Source organism: Panthera pardus, unplaced genomic scaffold (assembly GCF_024362965.1).
Source record: "Panthera pardus isolate Hobbes unplaced genomic scaffold, ASM2436296v1 HiC_scaffold_2, whole genome shotgun sequence".
NCBI classification, from domain to species: Eukaryota; Metazoa; Chordata; class Mammalia; order Carnivora; family Felidae; genus Panthera; species Panthera pardus.
Genome location: NW_026526765.1, coordinates 85,978,515 through 85,991,931, shown reverse-complemented (window position 1 = coordinate 85,991,931; position 13,417 = coordinate 85,978,515). Strand labels below are relative to the sequence as shown.

The 13,417-nt window shown below is 35.9% G+C and overlaps 1 protein-coding gene across 9 annotated transcripts in view; it reads left to right on the top strand.

Annotated features, from left to right (window-relative positions):
* ADGRV1 (adhesion G protein-coupled receptor V1) overlaps window positions 1-13,417 on the top strand; it is a 590,892-nt gene that overhangs the window by 139,147 nt on the left and 438,328 nt on the right. For 8 of the 9 annotated variants that reach the window (XM_053907199.1, XM_053907200.1, XM_053907201.1 and 5 more), the window contains 6 exons: window positions 215-430; window positions 1,947-2,162; window positions 2,800-3,044; window positions 4,270-4,451; window positions 5,240-6,051; window positions 8,760-8,969. In XM_053907199.1, coding sequence (XP_053763174.1) covers window positions 215-430; window positions 1,947-2,162; window positions 2,800-3,044; window positions 4,270-4,451; window positions 5,240-6,051; window positions 8,760-8,969 — 1,881 coding nt within the window. The remainder of the gene's footprint in view (window positions 1-214; window positions 431-1,946; window positions 2,163-2,799; window positions 3,045-4,269; window positions 4,452-5,239; window positions 6,052-8,759; window positions 8,970-13,417) is intronic. The other variant, XM_019462797.2, reaches the window with a different exon arrangement.

The following is a 13,417-nucleotide window of genomic DNA, read 5'->3' as shown; positions in this document are numbered from 1 at the left end:
GCTAAAAGAGAGTAGGGACTTTCTGTTTAATTTATTTTTGTTTCCCTAGTGTCTAGATGAGTGCCAGTACATAAGAGTCAGTAAATGTTTTTTGATATACATAGTAGAGAAAATACCAAATGAAGCTCTCATTTGGCTGATCTTGCTGCTGAGGCTTCCTGGTAACTTTTGGCCAGTTTGTAGAATTTTGATACATTAGCTTTTCTTCTTTCAGTTCCAAATTCCCCACGCCTTGGGCCTAAGGTCGAAACCATTGCTCATCTAATCATCATTGCCAATGACGATGCATTTGGAACTCTTCAGCTCTCAGCACCAGTTGTTCGAGTGGCAGAAAATCACGTTGGACCCATTATCAATGTGACTAGAGCAGGAGGAGCATTTGCAGATGTTTCTGTGAAGTTTAAAGCCGTGCCAATAACTGCAGTGGCGGGTGAGAAGAGACATCCAAGGAGCAGTGAAGTGTTTTAGAGGGAAATTATATTCTTAATTAACAAAGCCACTTAGAGATGTAGTGAGAAAAATCAACTAGAAAACAATAGTTCTCTTGCATCTTTTTAAAGGCATAAATGTAGAGCTTTTATCTTGCATTTATGGCACCAGTTTTGCAGAATTCTTGAGAAATGTTAGCAAAATTATATATGAACTTTAAAGTTAAAATGACCAAAATATGCACGTACCAACGAAAAGTAAACTAAGGAAAATATTGTTAGGCTTTCTCTATGTGTACTTTTTAGTTTTTTGAAAGGGATTCATGTGTAAATGATCCTGAGGAATGCAGGATAAAATGTGCAGCCACATGATTGCAGTGCTTGGCAACAGTCTTGACTCTCAACCCATTTATCTTGCTTGTTTATTTATTTATGAAGAATGTGGAAGAGGCAATGGCTTGCATTAACTATTCTGGGTAAGCAAAATGATTTCATTGCCAAATGCAAGCATTAGGGGACTGCCTTTTTTGTTGGTGCGGTTATAGCATCTAGATGGAGATTTGCCAGAGAGCTATTCAGTTAGAATCTTTCTAGCATGCACTCAGAGGAACGGGCGTGTGAATGGACAGGATAACATGCTTGACCTTTTGAAATAAATCATTTGGATATGATATTTGCTTGAAAAGGTAATAAACAAGGCCCACTTAGTTCCTAAGTGGGGTGTGTGTATGTGTGTGTGTGTGTGTGTATGCATGCATGTGTGTGTGCATATGTGCGCATGTGCACACGTATATCTTAGGTAGTCTGACTGAGGAATACCTGACTGTCTATACAGGGCCTTACATCTTGACAAACAGTGGGGATGAATCAGTGTTCTAGGAAATTAGCCCTTAGGCTTCATAAGAGGACTCTCTCCTTTCCCTACCCAGGCTTTGACCAGGAACAAAGCTCCTGCCATCCTGAGCAGTATGCAGTAGCAGCTTTTAATCCAGTTTTATAGGAAAGCCCATAGTTTCCAGCGGTAACATTGATAATGCAGACATGCCTGTATCTGTACCCAGTATAATTTCTTTCTAGTGAGGTCAGGATTCTAGTTCTCTTTTTCGTTTTAAAAGTATTGTACACATTTTCTTTTGCTTTTGTAGATAAGGGGTTATCTTGTGGTAATGGATGACTGTGTATCTTTGTCTGAGTCCATAGCCATATCATCTCTTTTGTCTGTATTGACATTTATGTCTAGTGACAAATAGAAGAAATTATGTATGCATTTTACTAAAAGGGAAAGGATAAACTTGAACATCTTTTGGAGGTCTTTTTCATTATTTTATGATCTCAAACCCATTTTTTCTGGGAAGAGAGGTAAAATCATTTTGTTTAGAGTATATGTAGTCATTGTCCTTAAAAAAGCTTTACAAGTATGTCCGTGAAATTTGATACATCATAATATTTCACTAGTATATGGCATGTTTATTACCATATTAGGGAATTGTCTTAGCATTTTGCTATTTATCTTTATAGGTGAAGATTATAGCATAGCTTCATCGGATGTGGTCTTGCTAGAAGGGGAAACCAGTAAAGCTGTGCCAATATACATCATTAATGACATCTACCCTGAACTGGAAGAATCTTTTCTTGTGCAACTGCTGAATGAGACAACAGGAGGAGCCAAATTAGGGGTGTTAACAGAGGCGATCATTATCATTGAGGCCTCTGATGACCCCTATGGATTATTTGGTAACCAAACTAGTTTTAACTCATTGATATAGATCATACATTTCTTTCTTTTTAGGGACTTAGGATTAACTTGATCATGTTTCTCTTTTTAACCTGCTGTTACTGATAACATAGGATACCTGTACACCCTCACTCGCAGTGCTTAGTGGTTGTTAAAAGGAATCAACGTCTTAGCATAAATATGTAAGGGACAAACTTTTAGGCTTTTAAGTCCGATATGACCTCGAGATGTGTTTTGTGGATCTTAGACAATTTTTTCAAAAATTAACTTACAGAAATTTACACAAAAGTTTGGATTTCTGGGCTTTCATGATTAGCAGGAAATCTGACAACACTGAGCCTCCTTCTGCATAGCATCAGTTGTGGGTACAAACTAACAGCTGCCTCTTTGATCCAGGCTTCTGCTGTGCAATTAGCCACAGAACTTAGTAGACCCACTTCACTCATGACTGGTATATGCCTGGCCTTGTGGGATCCTGAGTTTGTGGTTTCTGTTTCTATCATAGAGAACAATAATTTGGAAATTTTGAAAGACTGCTTAAGGGAAAAAAAGAATCAACTATAGGGTAATAATGGTTAGCTCTGTGTTGCCTCAGTTTCACTTTGTATTTGAAATGAACTCTGTTCTGCCCTTCAGGTTTTCAGATTACTAAACTTATTGTAGAGGAACCTGAGTTTAACTCAGTGAAGGTAAACCTGCCAATAATTCGAAATTCTGGGACACTCGGCAATGTTACTGTTCAGTGGGTCGCCACCATTAATGGACAGCTTGCTACTGGTGACCTGCAAGTTGTCTCAGGTAATGTGACCTTTGCCCCTGGGGAAACCATTCAAACCTTGTTGTTAGAGGTCCTGGCTGACGACGTTCCGGAGATCGAAGAGGTGAGAGGAATGGCTAGTATAGAATGACACTGTAAATCATACCTTGTCTTATAGTGACTAGAACAGATGGCTCTTATTGTGGCATTTATAGAGAATGTCAAGTTAATTATTTCTACAAGAATTTTCAAAATATGGTAGTGATTTTTACAGATAACAAAAGCAAGAATATTCTAGAAAAAGTTCTTGTACATATTGAATTTTATAAGTTTTTTGTGCAATTACATTGTATTTTCAATGAATGATTAAATATACATATTTATAGATTTAACATGTATATTTATACATTTTTCCATATAAACTGTTAATTTGTTTGTATCTAGATTCCCTTTTAGCTTGAGTGCTAGCCAGTTGATGTTAATTAAATTTAGATTTTGATTTTCTACTTCTTTATTTATTCTTCAATAGTTTTGAGAATTTAGTATATGGCAGATACCACGTTAGACATATCTACCTGATATTTCATGGTAAATAAGCTAGGTGGCAAATAAAAATAGAGCCTCAGTGGAAAGTTGGTTCATTATTAATATATATTAGCTAAAGATAATTTTATATTATGAAATTCAAGTATTATTAAAGCCTAGGTCTCATTAAATTACTTTTAATGGCATTTATTCTGTAATAGAATCAGATTTTTATAGAAAGGAAGTCCATAACATTTCACTTGAGTGATAATTATGTCATTATTCAGTTCTAAAATATTGGATATTAGTTAATACAGATAAAACATTTCTCTTTCCTTCTCTCTAAATTAGGTGGCACTATGATATGATGTCTTTTGTTTTACATTTTGTTAGAGAATTTCCATTTAAGATAATGTGGAAAATAAAGCATAATAGATTACTTATAAAACATACATGCAATATTTTCCCTAAATAAAAAAAATGTATATAATGAACATAAAATGTATTACTGAAATGGTAACTATAAACAAGGATCTAAAAATTGATTCCCAAGATTATATTGCTGAATATTAAGGAATTTAAGTATCCTGTGTTTATTATATATAATTGTGCTTTATTATTAAAAGTTGATAATGGATTATTCTGTTACATGTTGGGTTTATAAATGTAATGGGAGTTTCTTTGAGTCCATTCATATTACATTATATTTTGTCCTTGTTTTTGTATGGATTATATGTTTGATTCCCCCTCCTCTCCCACTGCATCATTGTTATTTTAATTTCAGAACTGGGATTCTGTTAAGGAAATTTTCACTGTATTTTTAGGTTATCCAAGTGCAGCTAACTGATGCCTCTGGTGGAGGTACTATTGGGTTAGATCGAGTGGCAAATATTATTATTCCTGCCAATGATAATCCTTATGGTACAGTAGCCTTTGTTCAGTCGGTTTATCGTGTTCAAGAGCCTCTGGAGCGAAGTTCCTGTGCTAACATAACTGTCAGGCGAAGGTATATGAACTAATGGCTTCTGTCTGTGGGGGGGTTGGGGCTTGTGGGTGGTAGGAAGTGACCTCTTGTGCAATTAAATAATTTAGGTTTTGTGGTTATTATAAAATATAAATTATTTTCTAGGTTATGGTAATTTGTTAATTGAATTATGCCTATTAATATGAAGAACCCAATATATTTATCATACCTATTCTTAGTGAAATGGATAATAGATTATACATCATTGGGCTTTCTAACCACAGAAAGTTACTGCTTTAATCTCTGGTTTTTTTGAATTAGAACTTAAATACAACTAGCTTCCAAATTAAAGAATATTCAGATGCTGTATGAAGTGGTTGTGTTTTCTGCATGTGTGTGTGTGAGGCAGCATACAGTTCACCGAGCTCCTTCAGAAATAGAAAAATGAGGTGTTGGGAATTTGTGGCAAGTAATTACATTTCCTTAAAATGAACTCATGCCATTATCGTTATTACTTTGTTTCTGTGAAATCTGGTAATGAAAATTCATTTTCTAATTCTGTTCAATAATTCTGAAATGGATATGATTTGGCTATCTTTGAATAGCTTGGTTAAGAGTAACTATTGTTTAATTGCAAACCAGCAGGATTCCCTTACATGAGAAAGTAAAATGTTGAATAACAAATATAATTAAGAAACATGGTTGCATTTGTACTATTACTTTTACACTTAAAAAAAGTAAAAACTCCAGTCAGTATTTTCCTTTTCTAATTAATCCACAGATTGCTTTGAGTGCTTAACCTGTCTTTTAATTGTCACTCCATGTTTTAGCGGAGGGCACTTTGGTCGGCTATTGTTGTTCTACAGTACTTCTGATATTGATGTAGTGGCTCTTGCGGTGGAGGAAGGTCAAGATTTACTGTCCTACTATGAATCGCCAATTCAAGGGGTGCCTGACCCACTGTGGAGAACTTGGATGAATGTCTCTGCAATGGAGGAACCCCAGTATACCTGTGCCACTTTGTGTCTCAAAGAACATGCATGCTTGGCATTTTCATTTTTCAGTGCTTCTGAGGGCCCCCACTGTTTTTGGATGACATCATGGATCAGTCCATTGGTTAACATCTCAGACTCCTGGACCTACAGGAAAAACATGACAAGGGTAGCATCTCTGTTTAGTGGTCAGGCTGTGGCTGGGAGTGACTATGAGCCTGTGACAAGGCAATGGGCCATAATGCTGGAAGGTGATGAATTTGCAAATCTCACAGTTTCTATTCTTCCTGATGATTTCCCAGAGATGGATGAGAGTTTTCTGATTTCTCTCCTTGAAGTTCACCTCATGAACATCACAGCCAGTTTTGAAAACCAACCAACCATAGGACAGCCAAATACTTCTACAGTTGTCATAGCATTAAATGGTGATGCCTTTGGAGTGTTTGTGATCTACAGTATTAGTCCCAATACCTCAGAAGATGGCTTATATGTCGAAGTTCAGGAACAGCCCCAAACCACAGTGGAGCTGATGATCCTCAGGACGGGGGGCAGCTTAGGTCAGGTGACAGTCGAATGGCGTGTTGTTGGTGGAACTGCTACTGAAGGTTCAGATTTTGTAGGTGCTGGAGATATTCTGACTTTTGCTGAAGGTAAGTGATGGTTCTAAATGAGGTTTGGTTTCCCCTGGTAAAGTCATTCTAGTCAATTTTTATGGTAATGTTCATAAGAATTCTTACTGTGTAGATTGTGGCTAATATATGAAAGTGCAGTATGGTTTAAAAAAGAAGTTAGCTTGTTAGTAGTTGACATGGCATATGTAGAGTGACTTGTATCTCTTTTAGTTTATTCAAAAAAGATTTTCAGGGAATGTGTGTATCTTATTCCTTTATAGTTACAGCAGTACCTTTAAGGAAACAGGCAACTCTAAGGCAAGTTCTAATTTTGTAAGGGAAATTACCAAATTTCATACTATTTAGGCATGAAGATTTATCCTGATTTTTCTAGTACATATTAAAAAGCTTCTCAGTTAATACTCATTTTCCTATCTATCAATACTTCTTACCCATGAGAATTTTCAATGAAAATAATTTGTAAGTATAAACAGTATGAACTTTGATGACTTCATTCATATTAAATTAAGCCTAGTGATAGAACAACTTATAATAATGTTCTTAGGCTTGGATGGGATAACTGTTGTAAATTTTCATGAACAATATAATTATAGGTAACTTGGCCAACACATTAGAATTAGGGTTGGATTCATGGGTTTTCTTTTTCAGGTCTAATTGAATCATGATATTTAGATTTGGAATGTTTAGATGTTAAAATAATTATCTTTGGGTGGGAGAAAGATATCTTTATTAAGATCATTGTTTAAATCCTGATTTGGGCAATTATAGATTCCATATAGTTTTTAGCATAGAGTTTGCCTGAATGAAAAAATGGACACTTAAAAAAGCCTCACAATATACAAAAAAAAGAAGGAAATAAATACTATTCACAGTTCCATGTATTAGAGCAATTGATTACATCTTTTGTTGTTTAACTTTTTTGCATATACTGTTTTTAGAAACAGTAATTGGAGGTCATGATCATGATGCATATGTAGCATACTTTTTGACATATCTAATAAGCATTATGTTTTAATTTTAAAAATAAATTTTAAAAGTAAATTTTAAAAATAAATTTTAAAAGTAAATTATTAAAATTTAAAAGTAAAATTTAAAAATAGTACATCACATTTCTATAATGGTTATTTCCTAGTAAATGATTTTGGGAATAATGGAATATGATATGCTTGGTGGAGTGGGGACCGCAGGTTGGTAATTGGTAACATTTCTCCTTATTTCAAAGGAAATAATGAAAACATAATGAGGATGACTGGAGATGAAAATTTAAAGTTAGATTTTCCAGCAGCTTTAATAACTACAGAGAAAGTTATATAAAGTAATAGCATTGGGGCGCCTGGATGACTAAGTGGATTAAGCGTCTGACTCTTGATTTTGTTGTCATGATCTCTTGGTTGTGAGATCGAGCCCCACATTCACCTCTGCACTGGATGAGGAACCTGCTTAAGATTCTCTCTCTCCCTCTCACTCTGCCCATCCTCCACTCATTCTCCCCCCACCAAAATTTAAAAAGTAATATACTTTTTAGGTTAGTATTACCTTGAATTATAATTTTAGCATCACACAAAATGGACTATATTTAATATCTAACCCAGATTCTTAGATAATCTGTAGTCTCTTGAGGCAGTCATGATACTGTGAATTGATGAAATGCAACAGGGTCATGAGAGAACATGCATTCGTATCCCCTTTCTCCTTTTTCCTGCCTTTTCTCATCTCACCCTTTCATCCTCTTTCCAGAAAGTGGTAAAGAATTAGGTGGAGGAAAATAGGCTGATCTGCAGAAGCCGTGTCATGTTTAGAGGTGTTTAGTGTTGCTTCATGCACACTAGTGGGATCCTAGTGCAAATGGGAAAATAGATTGCTTGAGCCTTGTCATTGTTACACAGCCCTCTGAATTCCTCTTTTGCCTTTTTCCTTCATTTCCCCACCTCTTGGAAACTGATATTTGATGCTGTCATGTAGTCATCCAAAGACTCATCTCATTCAGGCTGGTTCTTTTCACTCAGAATTTGCCATCCCTTTTCTGTTTGCCACTCTTTGACTGCTATTTCCTAAGTGTTCCTAGTCTTTTAGGGAGGTATTGGCTCGATTACCTAAAGAAAATTATTCACAGCAATGCCAGAATGAGAATGAGACTCCACTCACCTAGAGAGAGAGGTGTTTCTGAAAGAACATGCTTTAGAAATCCTTTCCCTGGCTAGGTCATTGTTCTAGGCAAAGACCAGGAATAAAACTGTGATTCTTTGAAATAATTCTACCCTTTAAAAATTTTTTCCATAATTCAAAATGTCCTTCTCTGCAATCTGTCCATGTTAATAAAATTTTACAGGGTTTTATATGTGAAAGGATATACAGATTAACATACAACTTTTGCTTATAGTGGCACTAATACTGTTCATGATATTCACTTACATGCTTTTACTTAACTTTTTAAAAATGTTTGTTTGAGAGTGAAAGAACTTGAGCAGGGAGGGTCAGAGAGAGAGGGGGAGAGAGAGAATCCCATGCAGCCTCCGCGTTGCCATTGCAGAGCCCAAGACAGGGCTCCGTCTCATGAATGGTGAGATCATGACCTGAGCCTAAATCAGCAGTTGGACGCTTAACCGACTGAGCCACCCAGGTGCCCCTTACCTTTTTAAAATGGAAGTAATTTGGGACTTTCGTGAATTCTGTATGTTGGTGATTTTGTTACTTCGGTTTTTATTGTACTAATTTTTTTTTAATAGGTGAAACCAAAAAGACGGCCGTCTTAGCCATTTTGGATGATTCTGAGCCAGAGGATGATGAAAGCATCATAGTTAGTTTGGTGTACACTGAAGGGGGAAGTAGAATTTTGCCCAGCTCCAGCACTGTTAGAGTGAATATTTTGGCCAATGACAACGTGGCGGGAATTGTTAGCTTTCAGACAACTTCGAGATCTGTCATAGGCCATGAAGGTGGGTTCCTTTTTTTGTTCAGCACATTCATTCTCTTTTCCATGGAAGTCATTTTTTGTTTATTCTTTTAAAGTTTCCGATGTTTCTTTTTTATCCTTTCGTTATTTTGTAGAGCTGTGTATATAGTGTGCATGGAACTTAGCTGGGAGAGGGCTCTATAGTGAACTGTGCAAATACTTAGGAGCCTTGAAGATTCCAGCTTGCTTCCTCCCACTGGTGTGATTTTAAGGGAGTTAGTCAGACTTGGGGTGCTCAGCTTTCTCGTATGTTAAATGACAAGAAATACTACTTACGTCATAGTTTTTTTAGGATTACATGAGTTAATGAATGTAAAGTGCTTATCATAGTTCCTAGCAAGTGTCTATGTACCTAGTGATAGTTGTTGATATTAAACTGTGAAACACTGGCTCCTTGTTCAAAACAAATAGTAGTTTGCAGTTGGAGAATATTTCAGTGTGGATTTTATATTGTGTTGATATATTTTATGAATGAAGTGCCAAACTAGAAAAAAATTAGAATGTGTCCATTTTTTCTTTAAAAATAAAGATTTTCTTGAATCCTCACTTAATATTTTACATCATATGTAGGGTTTTGCATATATGAGCTAATTTTTACTTAAAACATTTTAGCAATGTCTTTTGTCTTTGAATAAGCCTGTTTGAGATAAAACTGGTATTTATAACTTGCTTCACTATAGTTTGTATTTAGAAGAATAAATAACTGTACCTCAGAAAGATAAGAAATGACAAGGATATAGCTCATGTGTTTGGACTTGTGTTTTACAGATGAGGAAACTAAGACACAGATTAGGTGACTTGACAAGGTCATACAGCTAGTTAATTGCTGTGCTGGAAACTACATATGTTTTAGTGTGCATTACCTTTTACCTTACTCTAAACATGGGAGTTTATTTAACTTCCCAGTACAAGTGTCTGAGCTGTTTTTCAACACTCTTCCCTTTTATTGTGGTTTAGAATCTCATGTCATAGCGATAATAAAAATGACTAACAGGTTGCTGTAAGTGCAGTCTAAAGACACATCATCAACTCTCAAAAAAATATTTGTAATATAAAAGTCATTGTAGAAGTTAATCTTAATAATAATGACAGCAGCAATAACATTTAGTGAGTCTCTTCTGTGTGCCAGACATTTAACATCCGTTATTATACTTCATTTGAACACTAGTCCTATAAAGTGGGCATAATAGTATACACCTAATATTCTCACAAGGAGACTGAATTTCTGATAAATTAAGTAGCACACAATTATTCATAGTGGAGCTTAAACACAATACTGTGTGAACTCAAAGTCCATTACTACTGTATAGGGAAATCTGTGAGAAGAAAACATGTTTTACTTGAATTTAATCTGCTGCATAACTTGACGTTGTAGGAACTTTTGGTAAATATTTCACATGATTTGAGTTGAAAGAATAATGACTTTGAGTACCAATGTCCATGTGAGAGAAGCAAATTGATCAGAGACCCTGACTATCTCAGCTTATAGGTGGAAATTGGATTTTTAGAGATAATAGTTGAAGTGAGGAAAATTAATAAGATCTTTGTGGATAGAGGAAGAAAAGCAAGGTGTTAAAGATGGAGCCATGTGGAACACCCAGGCTGAAATGCTGGGAAAGAAAAAAGACCTTTTGGGAGAGAGAGAAGGCTCTCCCCGAGGTGGGAAGAGACTGAGAGAAGAGTGTGTTTTCATTCATTATCAGAAGAAGAAAGTAACATGGGGAGCAAGTGAGATTAGATTCCCAAATGGGCTGGAGGAAACGGTAGTAAATGTAGAGGATTTTAAAGGACAACTTGGGATGGGAAGCAAATATCTAAGAACGTGGAAGTCTTCAGGCAGTGCTCCTCCACGTAGGGTCCTCACATCAGTGCCCATCCACAAAGTGCTTGCTTTGTGGCAAGATAAGTTTAGAAGTTGAAATAAGCCCTTCTAGAAACTTTTAAAACATTTTCATTTTGTTAATAACCAAAAGCATTGTCTGTGGGCTTGTAACTTGTATGTATTTATGGGGGTTTTTTTGCAAAGAGAAAAAAGAACTAGTAATTAAAATCAGTAGGCCACTTGTGTTATTGGTCAAAAATGTGCATTATCATATTTCTCTGAAGGCATGAGTTTGGTACTGGAAATAAAACACTGACTTACTTTTACTGCTTGCATGAGGGCTCCCTAGATTTTTCTTATTTTCTAAATAAAATTTGAGGTGAATTTGATTCCTTTACATGCTTTCCTAAACCTTTATTCATAAGTTTTTTCAGGAGTCTAAATTAATTCTTTTTCCCTTTTTTTAAAATGTTTATTTATTTTTGAGAGAGAGAGAGAGAGACAGAGCATGAGTAGGGGAGGGGCAGAGAGAGATGGAGACACAGAATCCGAAGCAGGCTCCAGGCTCTGAGCTGTCAGCACAGAGCCCGATGCGGGGCTCGAACTCACAAACTGTGAGATCCTGACCTGAGCCGAGGTCGGACGCTTAACTGACTGAGCCACATAGGTACCCCTATTTTCTTTTTTCAAAAACATTATATTGAGCCTCAAGAATTTAGAATTTTGTGTGTATGTTACCATAAGCTTGCACAGAGAAATGTGTATCAACCATATATGTTTACCAAAGTGAATTAATGAGAATTTCATGGTGATTCTTCAAGATAACTGCTATACAAACAGTAAGAGGCACCTGGGTGACTCAGTTGGTTAAACATCTGACTTCGGCTCAGGTTATGATCTTGCACTTTGTTGGTTCGAGCCTTGTGTCGGGCTCTGTGCTGACAACTCAGAGCCTGGAGCCTGCTTCAGATTCTGTGTCTCCCTCTCACTCTCTGCCCTTCCCCCACTTAGGCTCTGTTTCTCTCTCAAAATGAATAGACATTAAAAAAAATTTAAACAGGGTAAAAAAAAAATCATGCCATGTGGACCTAACTAGTGTTAACCCTGCTTTTGGCCTAGTGTTGGAGTTTCATTTATATGTTTAGGTTTAAAATGTGGACTATCCTGAACTTCTGGCTCTGGAATACCTTTTTAGTTCGTGGAGAGGAATTGCCTCCGTGCTCAACAGTGTACTAAATTCTGTAGAATTCTATTTCTTCTTTTTGTTGTAAAGCAATTGGACAGATGCCCTATGGTAAATATTACTTTCTTTCAAATGGAATGGACAAATTTAAAAATAGGGGGCAATAGATTTTTACTGTGGTTGAAAACTATGTGTGCCAGTTATAAATCCATGGTAGATGTGTCACTTGGTCATCAACTCAGCAGCATCATAATCATCATGCCATATTCAATGGATTTAAAAATGTGCCTTTTTTCAGAGACAGTTTGAATCTTTTTTAGGGAGAGATTTGAACAAGAAATGCAATTTTTAAACATACAGAGCTGCCGTAGAGTAGACACACTCAACGTTTTTCTCAATTGTTCATATTGACAGTTTGTGTTGCACATGATTCATGTTCCTATAATTAGTTTAAATCATTTTCTGTTTATGGTAGAGGGCAGTTAATTTGGATGGTCTCTCTCTCTCTCTCTCTCTCTCTCTCTATATATATATATATATATATATATATAGCATGTGTACATGTATCTGTTAAAATACATTTCCTTTGTTTTAATTTCCATTATTATTGGACACAGTATAGTTGATGTTTATCTTTTAGAAAGACTCCTGGTTTGTTTTGGGAACAGGTAGACGAAACAAAACACTTAAAGTTGTTAAAATACATTTTACGTTTATATTTCTTAATCTGCATTAGGCTAGGCCTAGATGCTATATGATAGATCTTCTGTTTTAGAGTTCTATGGTATCACCAACTTTTGGTGGACTCTGCATTTTATATCAAAATGATCTTCTGCGAATGTCGTCAGACTCTCCTGTAGGTAAGGGCATTGCTTAGGCTTTCATTCTGGGCAAAAACTAGAAGGCACTGTAGCATAGCACCTAGCAAAATATTTATATGACAATTATAACTTGCCCTCTGTAGGGCATTCCTTTTGTCCTTGCCTTTTATTCTTAAAAGACTAAGCACCTGTTTCTAAGTCTTCCTTTTCCTGTGACTGTTTCTTGACTCCTCATCCAGGTAGAGGGTAACTCTGATAATTTTTCCCAGGAAGCATATTAAATGGACCTGGTTCCTGGGAGTCTTTCCTAAAGAGGCAATATCACTACTGTCATTTTGATTATTTGTTAGGAAAATTTTCACCCTCTTTATGCTTTTTCACATGATTTACAGTGGGCTTACATGATTGTATTTAAGGAATACTTTCTTTACCATTTATTTATATGTATGTGTTTGTGTGTGTATCCTGCTTCAAGCTGTGTTTCTTGCAGTATTGTCTTGCAAGTTACTTGCATGGTAACTTGTTAAATTTTTAAAGGTGGTATCAAATGGGTGTTTTTAGACTTTGAGCATTTTATGCGCATTAAGTTTGTAGGAGGACTTTAC